General features: G+C 33.3%; 1 protein-coding gene across 2 annotated transcripts in view; it reads right to left on the reverse strand.

Annotated features, from left to right (window-relative positions):
• Window positions 1–695: 695 nt before the first annotated feature.
• The window catches only part of LOC131939980 (fibroleukin-like), a 41,063-nt gene continuing 25,245 nt past the window's right edge, over window positions 696–16,513 (reverse strand). Inside the window, exons 1-5 of one of the 2 annotated variants that reach the window (XM_059298509.1) lie at window positions 14,648–14,773; window positions 10,336–11,564; window positions 9,910–10,026; window positions 8,803–8,922; window positions 696–2,774 (exon numbers count right to left, since the gene is read on the reverse strand). In XM_059298509.1, the coding sequence (XP_059154492.1) occupies window positions 2,406–2,774; window positions 8,803–8,922; window positions 9,910–10,026; window positions 10,336–11,564; window positions 14,648–14,699 (1,887 nt within the window). In that variant the 5' untranslated portion in view covers window positions 14,700–14,773 and the 3' untranslated portion in view covers window positions 696–2,405. Of the gene's footprint in view, window positions 2,775–8,802; window positions 8,923–9,909; window positions 10,027–10,335; window positions 11,565–14,647; window positions 14,774–16,513 lie in introns of those variants that run through there. The other variant, XM_059298508.1, reaches the window with a different exon arrangement.

A 16,513-nucleotide genomic window follows, 5' to 3' on the forward strand; every position in this document is an offset into this window, starting at 1 on the left:
GAATACAAGCTAATCTCTCAATTCTAACACACGAGCATTAACGTTTTAAGCTCATTATACACCATCTAACTTGTTAACGGGAATTCTGAAAAGTAATAAAGCACGATGCTAAAATTAACTTTTAGCTAGGACCAGAGATAAAACAAAATAAAGCTAATACTCGAGCTAATACCAAAAATAACATTAAGGTAAAATCTTGTCAGCAGTGGTCTGGTGTCGGAAGGTCTGACCTGTATTGAAAACATTCACGTTAGAGGAACTGACAAGCTTACAGGATTTACATACCACATCAGAAGTTGAATCTTGTATGACAAAATGCTGATAGAAATGGAAACATTAAGTTAATAAAGTTATTGATTTATCCTAGGATCACAAACTAAAAACAGTACAATTATATAGAGTTAACATGTTTCTGTAATCTCGACATGAGTAGGTAAAACTTGGTCAATGTGTACGTTCCATAACGTGAGTAAAGTACCATCGTAGCTGTGTGGACTCATTTACGCAGTACAATTAGCCTTGGTCCTTATTGCCTTCATCACATAAAAAAATAACGACAGTTATCATATGTTTGATAATTCAGAAGATTTTATTATGTGTTCAAAAAACAAACAAAAAAAAAAAACAAAACAAATGAAATAACAAATTAACCATAAGTTGAATAAACGGATGTATTTGAAATTATATAAAAACCAAACAATTCCTTAAACTACACAAAGGGAGGCTTGATATTAAAATTAAGTGGGCGTTATAATAAAGAAGTAAATAAATGCATATAATTGCTTTCCATTAATTGTGTCCATGTAAACATACTAAATAAATACAATTATAAATTTAGGTAATTGGAAATTTCTCTAGCCTATGGTGTGGAACACAAACACATTTGTTCACGGGAGATAACAATTAAAATTACCCACTTGATTTGTGAGAGTATGGTTATATACCTTGAAAACGATAATAAAAGAATATTCCAATCTCAGTAATACAAACATATTCAGAATTAAAATTTTTATTTTGTACTAATATGTACTTATATGTGATAGTAGAGATTTCTTAATAAACAAACATGCTTGTTATGAGATACAATAGATAAAATATTAACTACTTAAACATGGGATTTACTTAAATAATCTATTTTTATTCTACTATATGACTTTATAATACAAATCTTTACAGACACCAAATTAACAGTTACTATCTACTTTATGTGACTTTGGATGGCATATATATCTTTCGAAAAACTATGTGAAAAAAATATTATTGAAAAAATTACACAAACATTACACACGTTATTAGGGTTAAACTACACATGATCCGAGTAAATAGCTAATTAAAGATATAGTGGTAGATGACAACTACACTACTAGTCTAGTTATGAATATGCAAGAAATAAATGACAACATCATAGTCGTTTTTTTCCTGTTTTAATGGCTAACACACACAGTCAATCTATGAGGAATTTCAATTCTAGATTACTGCATATATGACTTTATTACATCATAATAGCAAAACAAACTCTGTTGTAGTTTTTAAAATCATTTTTACTTTCCCGTATATACGAAGTATAGAGAAAGTCTTGTAATCGTGCAAAAATAATTTTACACCTCACAGATACGGAAAACATAATTTTGCAATCTTGTCCGTATATCTGTGTATCTGTGTGTGTGTGTATGTGTGTGTCTTTCCGTGTATAAAAAAAAAAAAACTTGAGTACTGGTACAGCTAGGTTGATGAAATTTTTCATATATTAGTATTTTATCAAAATCGTAGATCCTTATCACCTTGTGAGTGATTTCCGATAACCGGAAGTGGTAATTTTTCTACTTTGAATTTTTCAAAAGCCTATAACTTGCGTACTATTTCAGATAGATAAATGAAATTTCACATGTAAGTAAAAGATCCAATTCTCTACCTTCTTTTAAATTTTGAGTAATTTCCGTTGACCGGAAGTACTAATTTACACTTTTTCCGATTTCTCAAAAAACGCATGTAAATTAATAAAATACTAATAATATTGCGCACTGTTATGCACATCTTTATTTGACATTCGCTTGTTGCGCAGTTCTTTTTTCTACTAGATTCTATTCTATTTTTAAAAAATTAAGTAAACAAAAATCATGTCTATATTCCGAGTTGACATCCCACGTAGAGTTATATTAGAATATTCAAGAAAGTTTAGGGGAGATCACTCCCGGTTTATTTAAAATAAAATGTTTGGTTTAATGTTCGTTAATTTTAAACTCCTTATGTATATTCACCATCAAGAAAATATTGCCTTAGTTAAATGTTTACATCTATTTATTTTAATATATGTAATGTTGCTTATGTTCTTCAAGATTTTTTAAATAATTTGATTACTGTATATCCATTATTTTACCATAGCATTGTTTTCGGGTTGTTTACATTCAGCGAAGTTTCATCTCAACAAAGTCTAGAGAGTCAGACGAGCGTGTAATAGTAACCCAATGAATTCCTTTATCTGCAACACGACTCGCCCATTCACCGTTGACGTTAACATCGTAACAAGCACCATACCACCAACCACCTCTCCAGTCTACAGCACAGTTTCCATCTGACCACACATCGTTATCAGTGTCAATGGTTGTAAACTTCATGCCGTTGTGATAACTAAACTTGTCTTCAACATTCCCACCACTGAATGACGTGAGGCTCATCTTATACTTTGCTGCTTCATTTTCTACCTTAAAACCTTTGTACACAGCGTAGTAGTCTTTACCTTTATACTTCATGTCAAATCTGAGTTCGTTATAACCCTGTATTAGACAAAAAATTAGAAATGTTTAGATATTGCATTGTGTTTGAAATATTGTAAGTATTGTTCCCTCTATACTATATGATAATTATACATATTGATTAAAAAACGTAACGAAAATCTATAAACAATATACACAATTTTCCAAACCACATCATTACAATAATACACACATTGCTTGAAAACGTTCTATGTAAAAAGAAAATATTGCATAAACTTATTTTGATAGTTCCTGTATCTACCCCATCATTAAAACAAAAGACGACTGTTGAGAAAGGAAATATTACATTATCTATTGCCTGCTTACATTACAACTTAAAAATATATTCCCTTACAAGAAATACAATTTATATTTAATTTATGTATGGCTATTCTAGAACTCCCTCCTTTTCATTAATCACCTTACATTGCCTGCCGTTGTAACACGCTCGCGGTTAGTAAACCCATCTGCTTTACAATATATATTACTTATGTACTTTTCCTTCTTTTGATAAGCTCAATAGCCCTAATTCTAAATCTTACAACGTATCTTATTTGTATCTCTATATGTATGCCTATGTTGTGTAATGGGGTTAATAGAATTAAGGTGAGGGCAGGCGGGAGGGTGTGGAATAAAACTGTTTCGTTACATAACCACGATCTTTAGTATATAAGCTGTGTTACCCTTCCTAAAATATCTAACTAATCTGTATTTCGTTTATCTAATAAACACTTCTGAAATAAACGGGTCAAGACACTTAGTTTTTTCCCCGATAAAAATAAAAACACCCTTTGTTAATTTATTAATCTATTAACATACTGCATGTGCAGTAAATGCACCTTCGTCATATCAAGTGAAGATATTTAGTATTTGTTTCGTTTGTTAGCTATTGTTTTGTAAAATTTAAAAACTCAACGAAATACATTAGGATGCATTCGCCATTTAAATAGCACGCTACTTAATCTAGGTCCATTTAAATGTATTTTAAATAGTCAATGCCATTACTGATGATTTAAATGTGCATTTCAGTGACGTGTGTACACCAGACGCACAGTCCAATCGATATAAAGATTAAATAAAATTATCAACATGAATGTATTAGTAACTGTAAACAATTGTATGCTATATTAATTGCAGAAATTTCAAGACTTTGCATTCACTACGTATCTCCACATTTGCAGCTTATATTATCCATTATCTATGTATCCCCTTTTTCAACAGCCCATTAACAGTTTTAGCCAGATTCAATACATTCTTCCGCTCATATTTGTCATATATCTTCATCGTTCAATTCTTGAATTTTATTTGGCTATCTCCACCTCAGCAATGCATTTAAGTCAAGTTGTAGCCTACATTATGGTAGGAATGCAGAGCGTGTCTAAAAGAGCATCGTATTTTTTTCTCGATCAGTATACAACCTCTAGGGCGGCTTAATACTAAACTCGTTTACAACATCGAATGTATAAGGTTTACGGTTGGGCAATATACATTTAACTCTTAGCTTCCGAGTTTCTTGATCACAACACCTTAGATACGCATCACCGCCTCTGGTGTCTCACCAATCCCTCCCATTTCTGATGTTTTTGCACCCATGACCCCACCCCCACAACCCCATGCCCCCATCTCTTTTCGTAAAATTTATTCTGTATGAATATGGTTTCTATTGCTCCTTTTTTGTATCGGTTTTATTTACATACCATTCAAACAAACATTGTAATGATATGTTTTAACACTAATTTAATAGTATTTTATATCTACTGTCCATTGGTCCACAGCTTACATGACCCTATGACCCCATCCGTCTATCTCCTCACCCCACCCCCATAGACCACCTCTTTTCACATACAGTTTAAATTCCTAAAAGCCTTTATTAACATGTACGAAACTATTCAAATTCTTTCATGAAAACACTGCAAACCAATTTTTGACTTTTAAAACTCCACCGTATCCTCACACATCATTATAGCTTCACACATACCCACCCAAAACATGTCGGTACTAAGCAGTCAAATAATCATAGCTACGACTATGCACATCGACCCTTAAGCACCACACTTTACCCCCTCCCACTCAATCACTAACACTCCAACATTTTCGGTAACCCCCCCCCCCCCCCCAACGACCACACCACGCCCCCACCCAACCCAACATCAGCTTTGATTTGTTTGTGTTGTTTTTGTTTTCTTTTGTATCTGCTAGTGTACACATTGTGACGAAATTTATGTAAAACAATTATGTGTGTTGACTATTTTACTTAGTTTTACAAATGGTAAATACACACACCATGCGAACTGTATATATTTCAACCAGCCATTGTTTTATTTTTCACCATGTTACAAATTTAAACGTTAAACTAACATAAACGCCTGGCTCGCCTTAAACCCACACATCCACTCTATTTACGCTTCGTCAGCCACCGCGACCCGCCCCCTCTACCCACATAATCCTTAACCCGGATACCCCCATATTACTTTTACCTACTCCAACAATCTCACTCAACGCATTAGCTTCTATTCGTTTGAATCTTGATTTTTTTTTCTTTTCTTGCATTTAATATGTTTATTGTACAATATGGGATTAAATCAACGTAAATAACTTTGTTTTCGACTATTCTACTATCTATATATATAAAAAGCAATGTATGTTTGTGTGTGTGTGTGTGTCTGTTTGTCCTTTATGCATTACTACACCTCTCATCACATCGCCGTGAAACTTTGGGAAATAGTTGAGAATATTCCTGTGGAGGTTTCTGCGAAAAAAAAAAAATTCGAATTCGCAGGGGTGGCGCCCCGACAGGGCGCGATTTGTTTTTTTCTATATACGGTATATAAAAATAAAAGTCGATTTTGGTTTGGCATCGTTCATCCAATAGCCATGAGACTTTGGGGAGTTCATTATACCACTCAAGGGAAGGGTTCTGTAAAAAAAAATGATTTTTAATTTCGCAAGGGCGGCGCCACGGGAGGGTCCGATTTTTCTCAATATACGGTATATAAAAATAATAAAAGTGATTTGCAGTGACACCGTTCATCCAATAGGCATAAAACTTTAGGAAGTTGTTGAGAATATTCCTGGGGAGGTTCCTGCGAAAAAAAATATTTCAAATTTGCAGGGGTGGCACCACGTCAATGCGCGATTTGCTTTTTTCTATATACGGTATATAAAAATAAAAGTCGATTTTGGTTTGGCATCGTTCATCCAATAGTCATGAGACTTTAGGAAGTTCATTATACCACTCTAGGGAAGGGTTCTGTAAAAAAAAAATTATTTCGCAAGGGCGGCGCCACGGGAGGTCCGATTTTTCTCTATTTACGGTATATAAAAATAAAAGTCGATTTTGAATGACACCGTTATCCGATAGCCATGAGACTTTGGGGGAGTTGATTAGAACAATTCAGGGAAGGGTTCTGTAAAAAAAAACCTTTATTAATTTCGCAAGGGCGGCGCCACGGGCGGCTGCGATTTTTCTCTATATACGGTTTATAAAATTTAGTTTTCACACCGTTCATCCGTGTATCATGAAACTTTAGGGAGATGATTAGATCACTCAATGGTAGGGTTCTGCAAAAAATATTGTTTAATATTGCAAGGGCGGCGCACCACCGGGGGGGGGAGCGATTTTTTTCTCTATACACTGTATATAAAAAATAAAACTCGGATGCGGTTTATCCGAGTGCCATGAAACTTTAGGGACTAGATGAGAATACTCCCGAGAATATTTCTGCGCCATATAGGGTACAACTTTCGTCAATACACGGTTTGGCGCCCAGAGTTTTAGAGCGACTAAGTTGGCACTTAGCATCCGTTAATCGAGCGTCCTGCATAGCGAGTAAGGGGTAGGCTACTACTATATTCGGCGGTAAAACTACAACAGGCTTCTAAAAATAACTTTGTAACGCGAGGAAATCCTGTACAGTTTCGTCACCTTGCGAAAGATGAAAAAATAACTGTTTGAATATGAGGAACCTACTGTAGAGTTTCGTCACTTTGCGAATGATGCAATAAGCATCTATTATTAGACGATCCAGGCCGAAAATGAGACCGAGCATCTAATAATAGACCATTAGTAACGCTACCATATTGCATCAGTCAAACTAATGTTGAAAACACGTCAAATAATTTTTGTATGTGTTAAAGAAAAAAATCCTGTTCATTTGTGTCACTTTAGCGAATGACGAAATCTGCATCATTGTTTACACGCTGGGTTATCCTATGAGCACGATGGCGCATGTTAGTTTTAAGGAGCCAGGGGCCTTACGCTGCGCCTCTGCGGTAGCGTAATCTGGTGGTGGGGGCTCCTGAGAGCGCCCCTCTACGTCCCTGACATATGGGTGGTCACCAAAGTGTGTTCTAACTAATTATTTCGGTGAGTGATTAATATACACTTAAGGTTTTCATGCGGTAGTGTAGGAAAACCCGTGTCCCGATAATTATTATCCAAGCGCAGACATTGTTAACATTTAAATAACACAGTTTTAGAAAACAAGGTGACGCGTCTAAGAACATATGATTGGTAATGCATTGGTGCTATCCTTCTAATATATTTCGTCAGACTTTCTTCTAGCCCCGCGGCAACGCGCGGGGGTCGGGTACGCTAGTATGTTATAATTTTCAACTTCGTTTATTGGTAAAATGTTATAAACTAGCCTTTGTCCACTTTTTGAACCAACGTGTTTAAACCCCAATGTATTTTACGTATTTATTTACTTATGTATCTATTTATTTATTATACTCTTTGCTTCACTTTAACTACCTTGTAAATATCTACCTAAATGGTGTGTGAAGTTACTGTATTTATAAAACTCGATTACACCAGGCCTGAATTGAGTTTGGACATAATTTTTTCAGGGTTGTTATCTCAGGGTGGATATACATCGCTATGAAATAGTTTAAATCACTCAGGAAATAGATAATTTAAAATTGATTGAAACGGGCTACAAAAACTTTTTGCGGGGGAGTCTTTTTTTCGAGTTCCTCCACTGATGGTGACACATCAATTTCAATATATTTTCTTACGAGAAATATCTAGACTAAACAAAAGTATGACTGCCAATTGTAGTACAATATCCTTCACTTATCTAATCAGTTATTCACTGCTAGTCAATAATACCCTCTCCTCTAAAACTTAGTATTACCCTAGTTATGTAATTACTGTCCCCTCATTTAAATTCCAACATATTACAATATCTATCCAGCTCTTGTTCACAACCCCAAGTTTTACCTATTGCTAACTTTTTATCCATCTCTTTTTATACTTGTGTCCGTTAAATAATAAAATGGGTTAGTGACCTATTGCAGTTATTTGTTGAGTGGGTTTAATTTACAGGGTAGTTAATATAAGGAAATGATAGAGGAATATAACTTGAGGGTAATTAAAGACCAATGAAATCAAGAACGCTAAAATCTAGCGTTGAGATATTGAAAAAAATAAGGTATATTTCATCTACAATTCAGAGATCATATAATAATATGAATAATGTGATATCTTGCGATAAATTGTAAAAGACTTGTGATTATCGAAAGGAGAATAAAATGTTTTTTTCGTTAATAGACTTCCTTTATATGTGCAAGCTGTGTCAATTGAGATGGTGTAATATAGTTTATATCAGATAATTTTTGCTGTTGTAAATTATATAAAAATCACATTTACCAAAAAAAGCGTGTTTCATACGTAATTACCAGTGTCATATTAGTTACTGCAAATGTATTTAATTGTCAGTGCTAGTACTAAATTTTAAATTAGATAATTCGTTGAAAATCAAGTTAAATAAATTAGGATCAAATTAAGAAATTGATGTTAAAAAGACCCCATGTTTTTTGAAACAGTTATCAAACATCTAAACTCACAAGCTAGTGTATAGTTGTATCGAATAAAGTGATTTCTTTAAGAATTAGAAATTACGTGATAACATCTACATCGTGCAGTGCGTGTGGGTTACAATAAAATTAACACAGTTCCCTAAAACACATTAATAAGTGTTACTTCGTAATGTTTTAGTACAGAATTCCGTTTCCATGCATGGTTTTTAAGCAGCCATTATTTCCTTACCAAATCTGTCAATTTTGAAATTACATCATTTCCGATCCAAAAGTCTCCAGATGTTGAACCAAATCCATTTTTATAATAGTTCCAAGTTCTTGTAAAGTTCACATCACCTTTGATACGTCTCTGAAAGAAATAACGACAATGCTAAAATAAAGTTTAAGAAGTAAGTATGATTAATTCTGTACATTAATTATGTTTTTATTTTACGTAAGTGTTATAACCATCCAATGTTTTAAGAAATCAAAATGCTTATGTAAGAAATAACGGTAGTGGTAAAACAACGGCTAAGGGAGTTGATTTACTTTATTCAAAGGCTTAATTATCTATAAAATTAATCAAGATTATTGTTATATTATAATGAGACGGCGTGGCCTAGCGGTAAAGCGCTAGACTGCTAACCCGAAAGCTTAGAGTTCGAAACCTGGTTAAGTTATTAGAATAAAGGAAAGTAAAGACGGCTGGGCATAGTGCTGACCACATAATCCCTTTACATGCCGAGGTCAAGAAAAATGAACTCCACTTCATGTGACCAATGGATCGTTAGGTCTAAAGAGGAATCTTTACTATATTGTTATATTATATAACAAACCAGCTACAAAATCACCAGATAGCCCCTTTAACGTTTGCTTCTGTTCAAACTCCAAAACAAATAAAGCTCAACTTTTAAACATACAGCAAAAAAGGACTTTCCTGCACATTAATAAAATGCAATAAATGTACACTGAACACAATCTTTATCTAACACAAAGTCTGAATTTCTCTATTTATTTCAAATTTCTTACATTAGTTATTGCAACAAAAAATAAACTAGACTACAAATCAGTTTTCTCTCGAAAAATCCCCTAAAGAATGAAATATTACTAGAGATGGTGTCTCTTGATGTCGATACAACTACCAAAAACATAATTTCAAATAAACAAACAATATATAGTAAAAACACAGCGAAAGTCGTTCAAATATTATTTGTTTTACATTATTTAGGAAATAGCTAAACTATTATTGAGTATTATAAACGTGTTTTCAGTTGAATAAATTCATCAAAACTGTCAGAAAAATATAGGATATATAAAATTTGATAATTGGTTAGGATGATTTATAGGACAAAATAACCTGTATAATAATCCATCCACCACCGTCAGTTTTGTTATCACACAATGGTCTGCGGACAGCTACTCCAGCCTCTATCATATCTGCCAAAACACGATCGTTCATGTTGGCACATTTTAACTAGAGTAAAAAAAAATTTCAAATATTTTATTTAGTATAGGTAAAAATGTAATAAATTGAAGATATATGTGTTTACATCACACGGGGTAAACATTTCGTTACTTTATTTTAATAAATATATGGTCTTATCTATATCAAAGTTACCGCCTACCAAAACATTACACAGATACACACAACTAAGAAGAAAGCATACACACTTATATATGTTAACACACACACACACACACACACACACATATATATATATATATATATATATATATATATATATTTATTTATTTATTTATATATATATAAATTTTAACGTACGTTTTCAAATCCATTTAATCTATTGAATAAGACACTTATTTGAGCTGATTTCTTAATCAGATTTTGTATGGATGTGTTAGTCTTCGCCATGTTGGCGTTTAAATCTTTAAGTGTTTCAGACAGTAATTTGTTGCTTTCTTCCAGTTGCTGAATGCGTACATTTTGACGTTGTTCCAAAATCGAATTGCTATTTTCAATGTTTTGCTTAGTCACGTTTAATAAATCTATTTTTAAATCTTGAATGTTTTTAGTCAGATGTTTCTTTTCATTTGAATTTTGAGACAAACTTAATGATACATTAATCACACTGTAGTTCAGTTTCTCCAATTGGTTTTTTAAAGCGATGTAAAGATTTTGAACGTCTTGTGTTGATCTATTGTATATTTCAAGTGTTTTATTGTTTGCTTCCATCTGTTGAATTGTTTTTAGTAAGTTTTCATTTAAGTAATTTTTAAACTGCGCAAGCTCTTGATTAGTTTTATTTTGTATGTCCAATTGGTTCTTAACGTCCTTGTATCCATTTGTTATGTTGTTAATTGTGTTTTCAAGTCTCTGAGTTTTAGATTCTTGAGCAACTAACAAGCTATTCAATCTACTTTCCAACGCATTTGTAAGATTAACTAAGTTGTCAACTCTTTCTTCCACCGGTAACTCTCTTCTATGATTTATTTGACTAACAGTCTGGTTAGAACGTCTATCGTCTGTTGAAAACTGTAAATTCATCTTCAAGTCAGCACTGTTTAACAGTTCAGAATATTGAAAAGTTTTCAGAAACTCTGACATTCTATCAATAGTTTTATCAAACTCTGGAGTTTTAGCCTCTAAGGTCATCACCATCAACGGCTTACGATTTTCTTGGTCAACAGGTTTTGTTTTCTTCTCTTTCTTCTCAACGAGACCCCTTTTGTTTTTGTAATACACATCACATCCAAACACAGTACTAAAACAATCAGAAGTTTTTGTAAATGACATAGTCAAGTCTCCAAACACCTTTGAAAATTTTCCATCAACTTTTGATCCATTTACTTTATAATCTCGAACTCTTGAATCTGATTCTGATACAGACGCCAACACAATCTTCCCTTCTAATTCACTGATCCTATAGACTGACATGTTGACAAGAGCTGAGATTTCATTATCTTCGCTTGTGTTCTCCACACAATGTAACTTGGCACAGAATAAATGTTTACCCTCCATATAGTATTCTCTTTCCAATGAAATGTCAAGTCCTGAAAATATATAAGTATTTTATAAAAACTTGTAAGCATAAAATATGGCTAAGTTTGCTTTAAATTGAGAAACAAAAAGCAGAAATATCCCTCGAATTACCATCATGTCTATGTGTTTGTTTGAAAAGAATTTTTTATCACCGCAAGTTATTTTTTTATATAAGTATAAGTTTTAAATAAACATGTATCCCATCGTTAAAGCATTTATGTTGCTTTAATTCCAATAGACAAAAGATCGATCACACACAGATGTTCTCCACTGCTTCTCATCTCTGTAAGACCGCTTTACATTTCTGTCAGCTTGAGACAAAAAATATTTCTGGCAACATAAGACTAGTCTGCCTATATTGTAACGTTTAAACGGTCACATCACGTACTTCATCTTTACATCTCTGGAGCATCTTATAAATTATCACAACTTCAACATATACACCCATTATAAGTGTAATACTACATAATACTGACATGTTAGTAATATATTAAGGATGTTCCGTTATCAAATGCAGTTTATGCGAATACGTTGCGGGTATTATAATATGCTGATCGATTGTACAAGGTCCATTAATTATATAAGATATTTCATCAATCGTGTACTTGTAGCACTTCGATGCAGTAATTTTGAGGGAATTCTTTTTTTTTCGTTATTGTTGTCAAAAAATGTCACTTTATATCTGGATCCTTTACTCGTTTTACTGTACAAGCACAACCGTTAACAGTTTTGCGATCCTGACGGTCAATGGCAGCGTTTCTTCCAGACTTTTTTCTCCGGGGGGGGGGGGGGCACTTGAAATCTTCGGGGAGGAGTAGTAAACTTTCTTCGGGGGAGCGGAGACTGTTACAAGTATATATTTTCTATATAAATTATGTAAATTTCATTTCGTTCGGTGGGGGGAAAGTGCGGTAAAAAAAATTCGGGGGGGGGGGGGGGGGCTTTGCCCCCGAATACATGCCTAGAAGAATCTCTGGTCAATGGTGCAGTAGAGTTCACCTATTTCAATGACCTCAGTCGATGAAATGAGAGCGTTTTCAGCAATATTGTCTTCCTCGCTTTATGAATGTAAGTAAACCGCGTGTAAACTTCCAAATTAAAGTTTAAACGCTGCATTTAATAACATCTTAGATAGTCTTACAATATTGTGAGGCTGGTCATCTGCAACATGGTATGTTGATAAAATATGGTATGTTGATAAAAAGTGGTATGTTGATAAAATATGGTATGTTGATAAAATATGGTATGTTGATAAAATATGGTATGTTGATAAAATATGGTATGTTGATAAAATATGGTATGTTGATAAAATATGGTATGTTGATAAAATATGGTATGCTGATAAAATATGGTATGTTGATAAAATATGGTATGTTGATAAAATATGGTATGTTGATAAAATCCACTCAACGGAATAGAGCTATCACGAGTAAATAAACAACATCCTTTGTTGAAAGGCACATAAGCTGTTTTGATACTCAGGTATAATTGAGCAACGTATCAAAGAAATGCATAGTCATACACGGAATTAAAGTGTAGAGTTTCGCATAAAAAACGATAAAGATAAGAATGAGACTGGTCGACTATTGTCGCTAGCGATGTTCCATCTTGCCATAGATTGGATCATGAGAATTGCAACAGAGTAAAAAAGAAAGTATATACCACGGACTCACTGATAACAATTTGATGACAAAGACTTTGTAGAATATCTCGTCTTATCTCACCCAAGCAATAATAAGTACAATAGGGAAAAAAAGCAACCAAAATATCTACAACTCTAAAGGCAAGTTTATAGGGAGAAAAACAGAATCGTATAGAAAAAATGAAAAATAAATATCTCTCCTGTATAACTGAAAGATAAATATATCTAAAACATAAAATTTGCCACGACCAAGGCAGGATAAATAATAAAATAAAACTCGGAGAGGTGCAGACAAAAAAGCCAGAATTAAAAGGCAAGAGAAGCTTTTAGCCATATGAAAACGTCTTGAGTTAGAGAAAACTGACTGTCAAGTTAAAACTAAAATAAACAAGCCTAAACGTTTGCATAGAGCAATAACTTGGATAACTAGTATAAAAATACAATGCACGCATGAACAAAATATTTGATGTATACTCGCCTGAAGAACAGTTTTAAAAGAAACTTGAATAAAACCATCATCAAAGAAGAACACTAGAGTTACACAATACAGAAACTGATTCAAAAGGAGGTGTAAATTATTTATTATTATTCCAAAGGAGTGATTACTTTTTAAACAAATATTTGGCATCAACTATCAGGACCCAGAAGTAACCATTGTGGAAAAAAATCCGCATAGATTTAATTGGAGACAGGATTTAGAGAAGAATATATAGAAGATAAACCAACATTAAGGAAATGTAGAGGAAAAGGCTACTAATTCTGTTGCAAAGCCCTAAAGAGGTCGATACTCCAAAGAAAAATTACGCACACAATTCATCCAAAAACCACCTACCTCCCAATTTTCTGTGCCGCCAGACACAATGCGGGGGGGGGGGGGGGGCACACCATTTAGGAATGAACTGTGTTATAGTTACATTTATAGTTTAGCATTTAAAAACACTAGCGCGCTAGACGGCTCGGCGTAGTGTAGACCAAACTATTCCTTCATATGCCGAAATTACAGAAATAGGTGAATTCTTCTTAACTTGTCATATGAAACGTCAGGTTTGAAAAGGCAACACTAATTTATTTAAAAGCCTTGCAATTCAATTTATTAGGGAGGAAAAAACATGCAAACATTTAACATATATCAATTATAAAAGTGCAACATAATCTTCCCCTCTAATATACTGAAATTATCCACTGACATGTTAACAAGAGCTGATATTCTATTATCTTCTCTTGTATTCTCCACACAATGTAACTTGCCACAAAATAAATATTTTGCCACTGTGTAGTGTTCTCTCTCTAATGACATGTCAATTCCTGAATAGATGTTTGTATGTTATATTTTATTACATTAAGGTGCAAGTCAATGGCAATTTTAGATGTAACAAACTATTAAAGAATAACAGAACATTATATACATTAAGTATTGTGCGATAGGCAAGAAAAACATATTTACTACTTTACCATTGATCCAAGTTAATTTTGCAATGATCATCAAGCTCAGAAAAAAGATCATTTTGACCTTTTTTTTTAAAAAAAAATAACTTCTAGTTAAATAAAAGAAAGCATTCTGCAATGCTTGCTGCAATTTATTACACAAGCAAAGATAAAGCAGTCAGTGCCTCAATTACTTAACATTGCGGATGCTGTCGCAGTACTTGACCGTTTCGTGGAAATTTATCGCCATGGGTTTCAGGACACATCCTCTTTTGAGAATGAGCAATATTCACATAAGTGTAATTTCCAAAATATTTTACACTCGACCGCAAGTGTGGCAGAACAAATTAATTAACTAACAAACACATTTTACGTACTGTAACACAAAAATAAATCAAATGTCATAGTATTTATAATATATATAATATGCATATGGTCTAACCGTATAATTAGGTAAAGGGTGTTTATTATGTCATTTAATGTTAAGTTTGTATTGGCAGTATACTGTACTAATTGAGAGTATTTGTCTTTTTTATTTCCTTAATAAAATATGCTTATTGTGAGAAGTAGTCTAATCTGCAGAGAATTTTGGGGACATGTATTACTGGCAAGAGAGAGGTTAGTATTAGAGTATTTGAAGTTTAGTATAATTTAATTTAATAAAGTATCATGTACTATTATTTATCATAATTTTTTTTCCCGTTCTTGCACTAGGTAATACTTTCTAGTATAAGTTAAAGAAAGATTCATTCATAGAGCTTCATAACACTTGGAATGCATTTTCATCAGCATACAAAAAATAGACATGACAAACAAATACATATAGGCCTACACCTCACGTGATGTTTTATAAAATTTGTTTTTATATTAGTTTGAATTATACATTTGTACTTGCCGTTAAATTTGGATTGAAATTAAAAGTAAATAATATCGATGAGTTAAAAATGTATTATATGTTTTAAACACTGTTGCTTATTACAAAGTAGGCGTATTATTTCAGATAACATAATGCATACGGTCAGATCAGGCTCAATGGCTACAGGACATTACTTCCCCCGAATATTACCCCCTAGTACATTCTCCCACCCCCCCCCTTCTACCTAGAAGTCTATACCTAGCCTCAGCCCTACCCCTAGCCGTAACCCTAACCCTCTCAGGGGGTAATGTCGGAGGGGAATGTCCGGGGAGTAATTGATGTTTAACATCTGTAACTTGAAGCAATGTTTATAGTTTAAAGATATACATTTATTTTTATTTTTACAGAAATAACCTGGTGTCAATCTTGTGTTATTTTCTATTTAAAAGAATATTAACCCTTTGAGCCCTCGCCTCCCTGGCCTAATTTCTCCTATTTCCTGAGCTCCCAGGGCGAAACCAATTTTCACTTATCTGCTTCTAACTTTGCCTATAACTTTTAAATCGTTTGAGATAATCAGACCAAATTTGGTATCCAGACTCAGGATCAAACATCAAAGCAGAAAGATTCTGAAATTCTTTATTTGTTTACAATGTATGAACAGAACAATGTATATAAAACGAACACGTAATTATTGTTTTAATAGAATATAGAAGAAACCAATTTACATTTAGTAATTGTTTTGTTATTATTGATACCTGGCCATACTAGCTCATCGCCAGAAGTCCACTTGTGTGTGATAACTTTCAAAACACTTATCACTGCCGGACCCGATGCAAAGAAAAACTTGCATGTTTTGCACCAGTAAATAGTTTTTTTTTTCGTTTCGGCAAGTCTTTGACCTTGGCACCACGTGCATCATAACGTACTTGAACAGTTTCATTGTCACTGTCAATTTCAATGTCACTGAGTTCAGTCTCACTCTCAAATTCAACGTCAATATCATTATAATATACATCTAGACCAGGAATATTATC

The sequence above is a fragment of the Physella acuta genome, unplaced genomic scaffold (assembly GCF_028476545.2).
Source record: "Physella acuta isolate Inbredline_101_S28 unplaced genomic scaffold, ASM2847654v3 ptg000306l, whole genome shotgun sequence".
NCBI classification, from domain to species: domain Eukaryota; kingdom Metazoa; phylum Mollusca; class Gastropoda; family Physidae; genus Physella; species Physella acuta.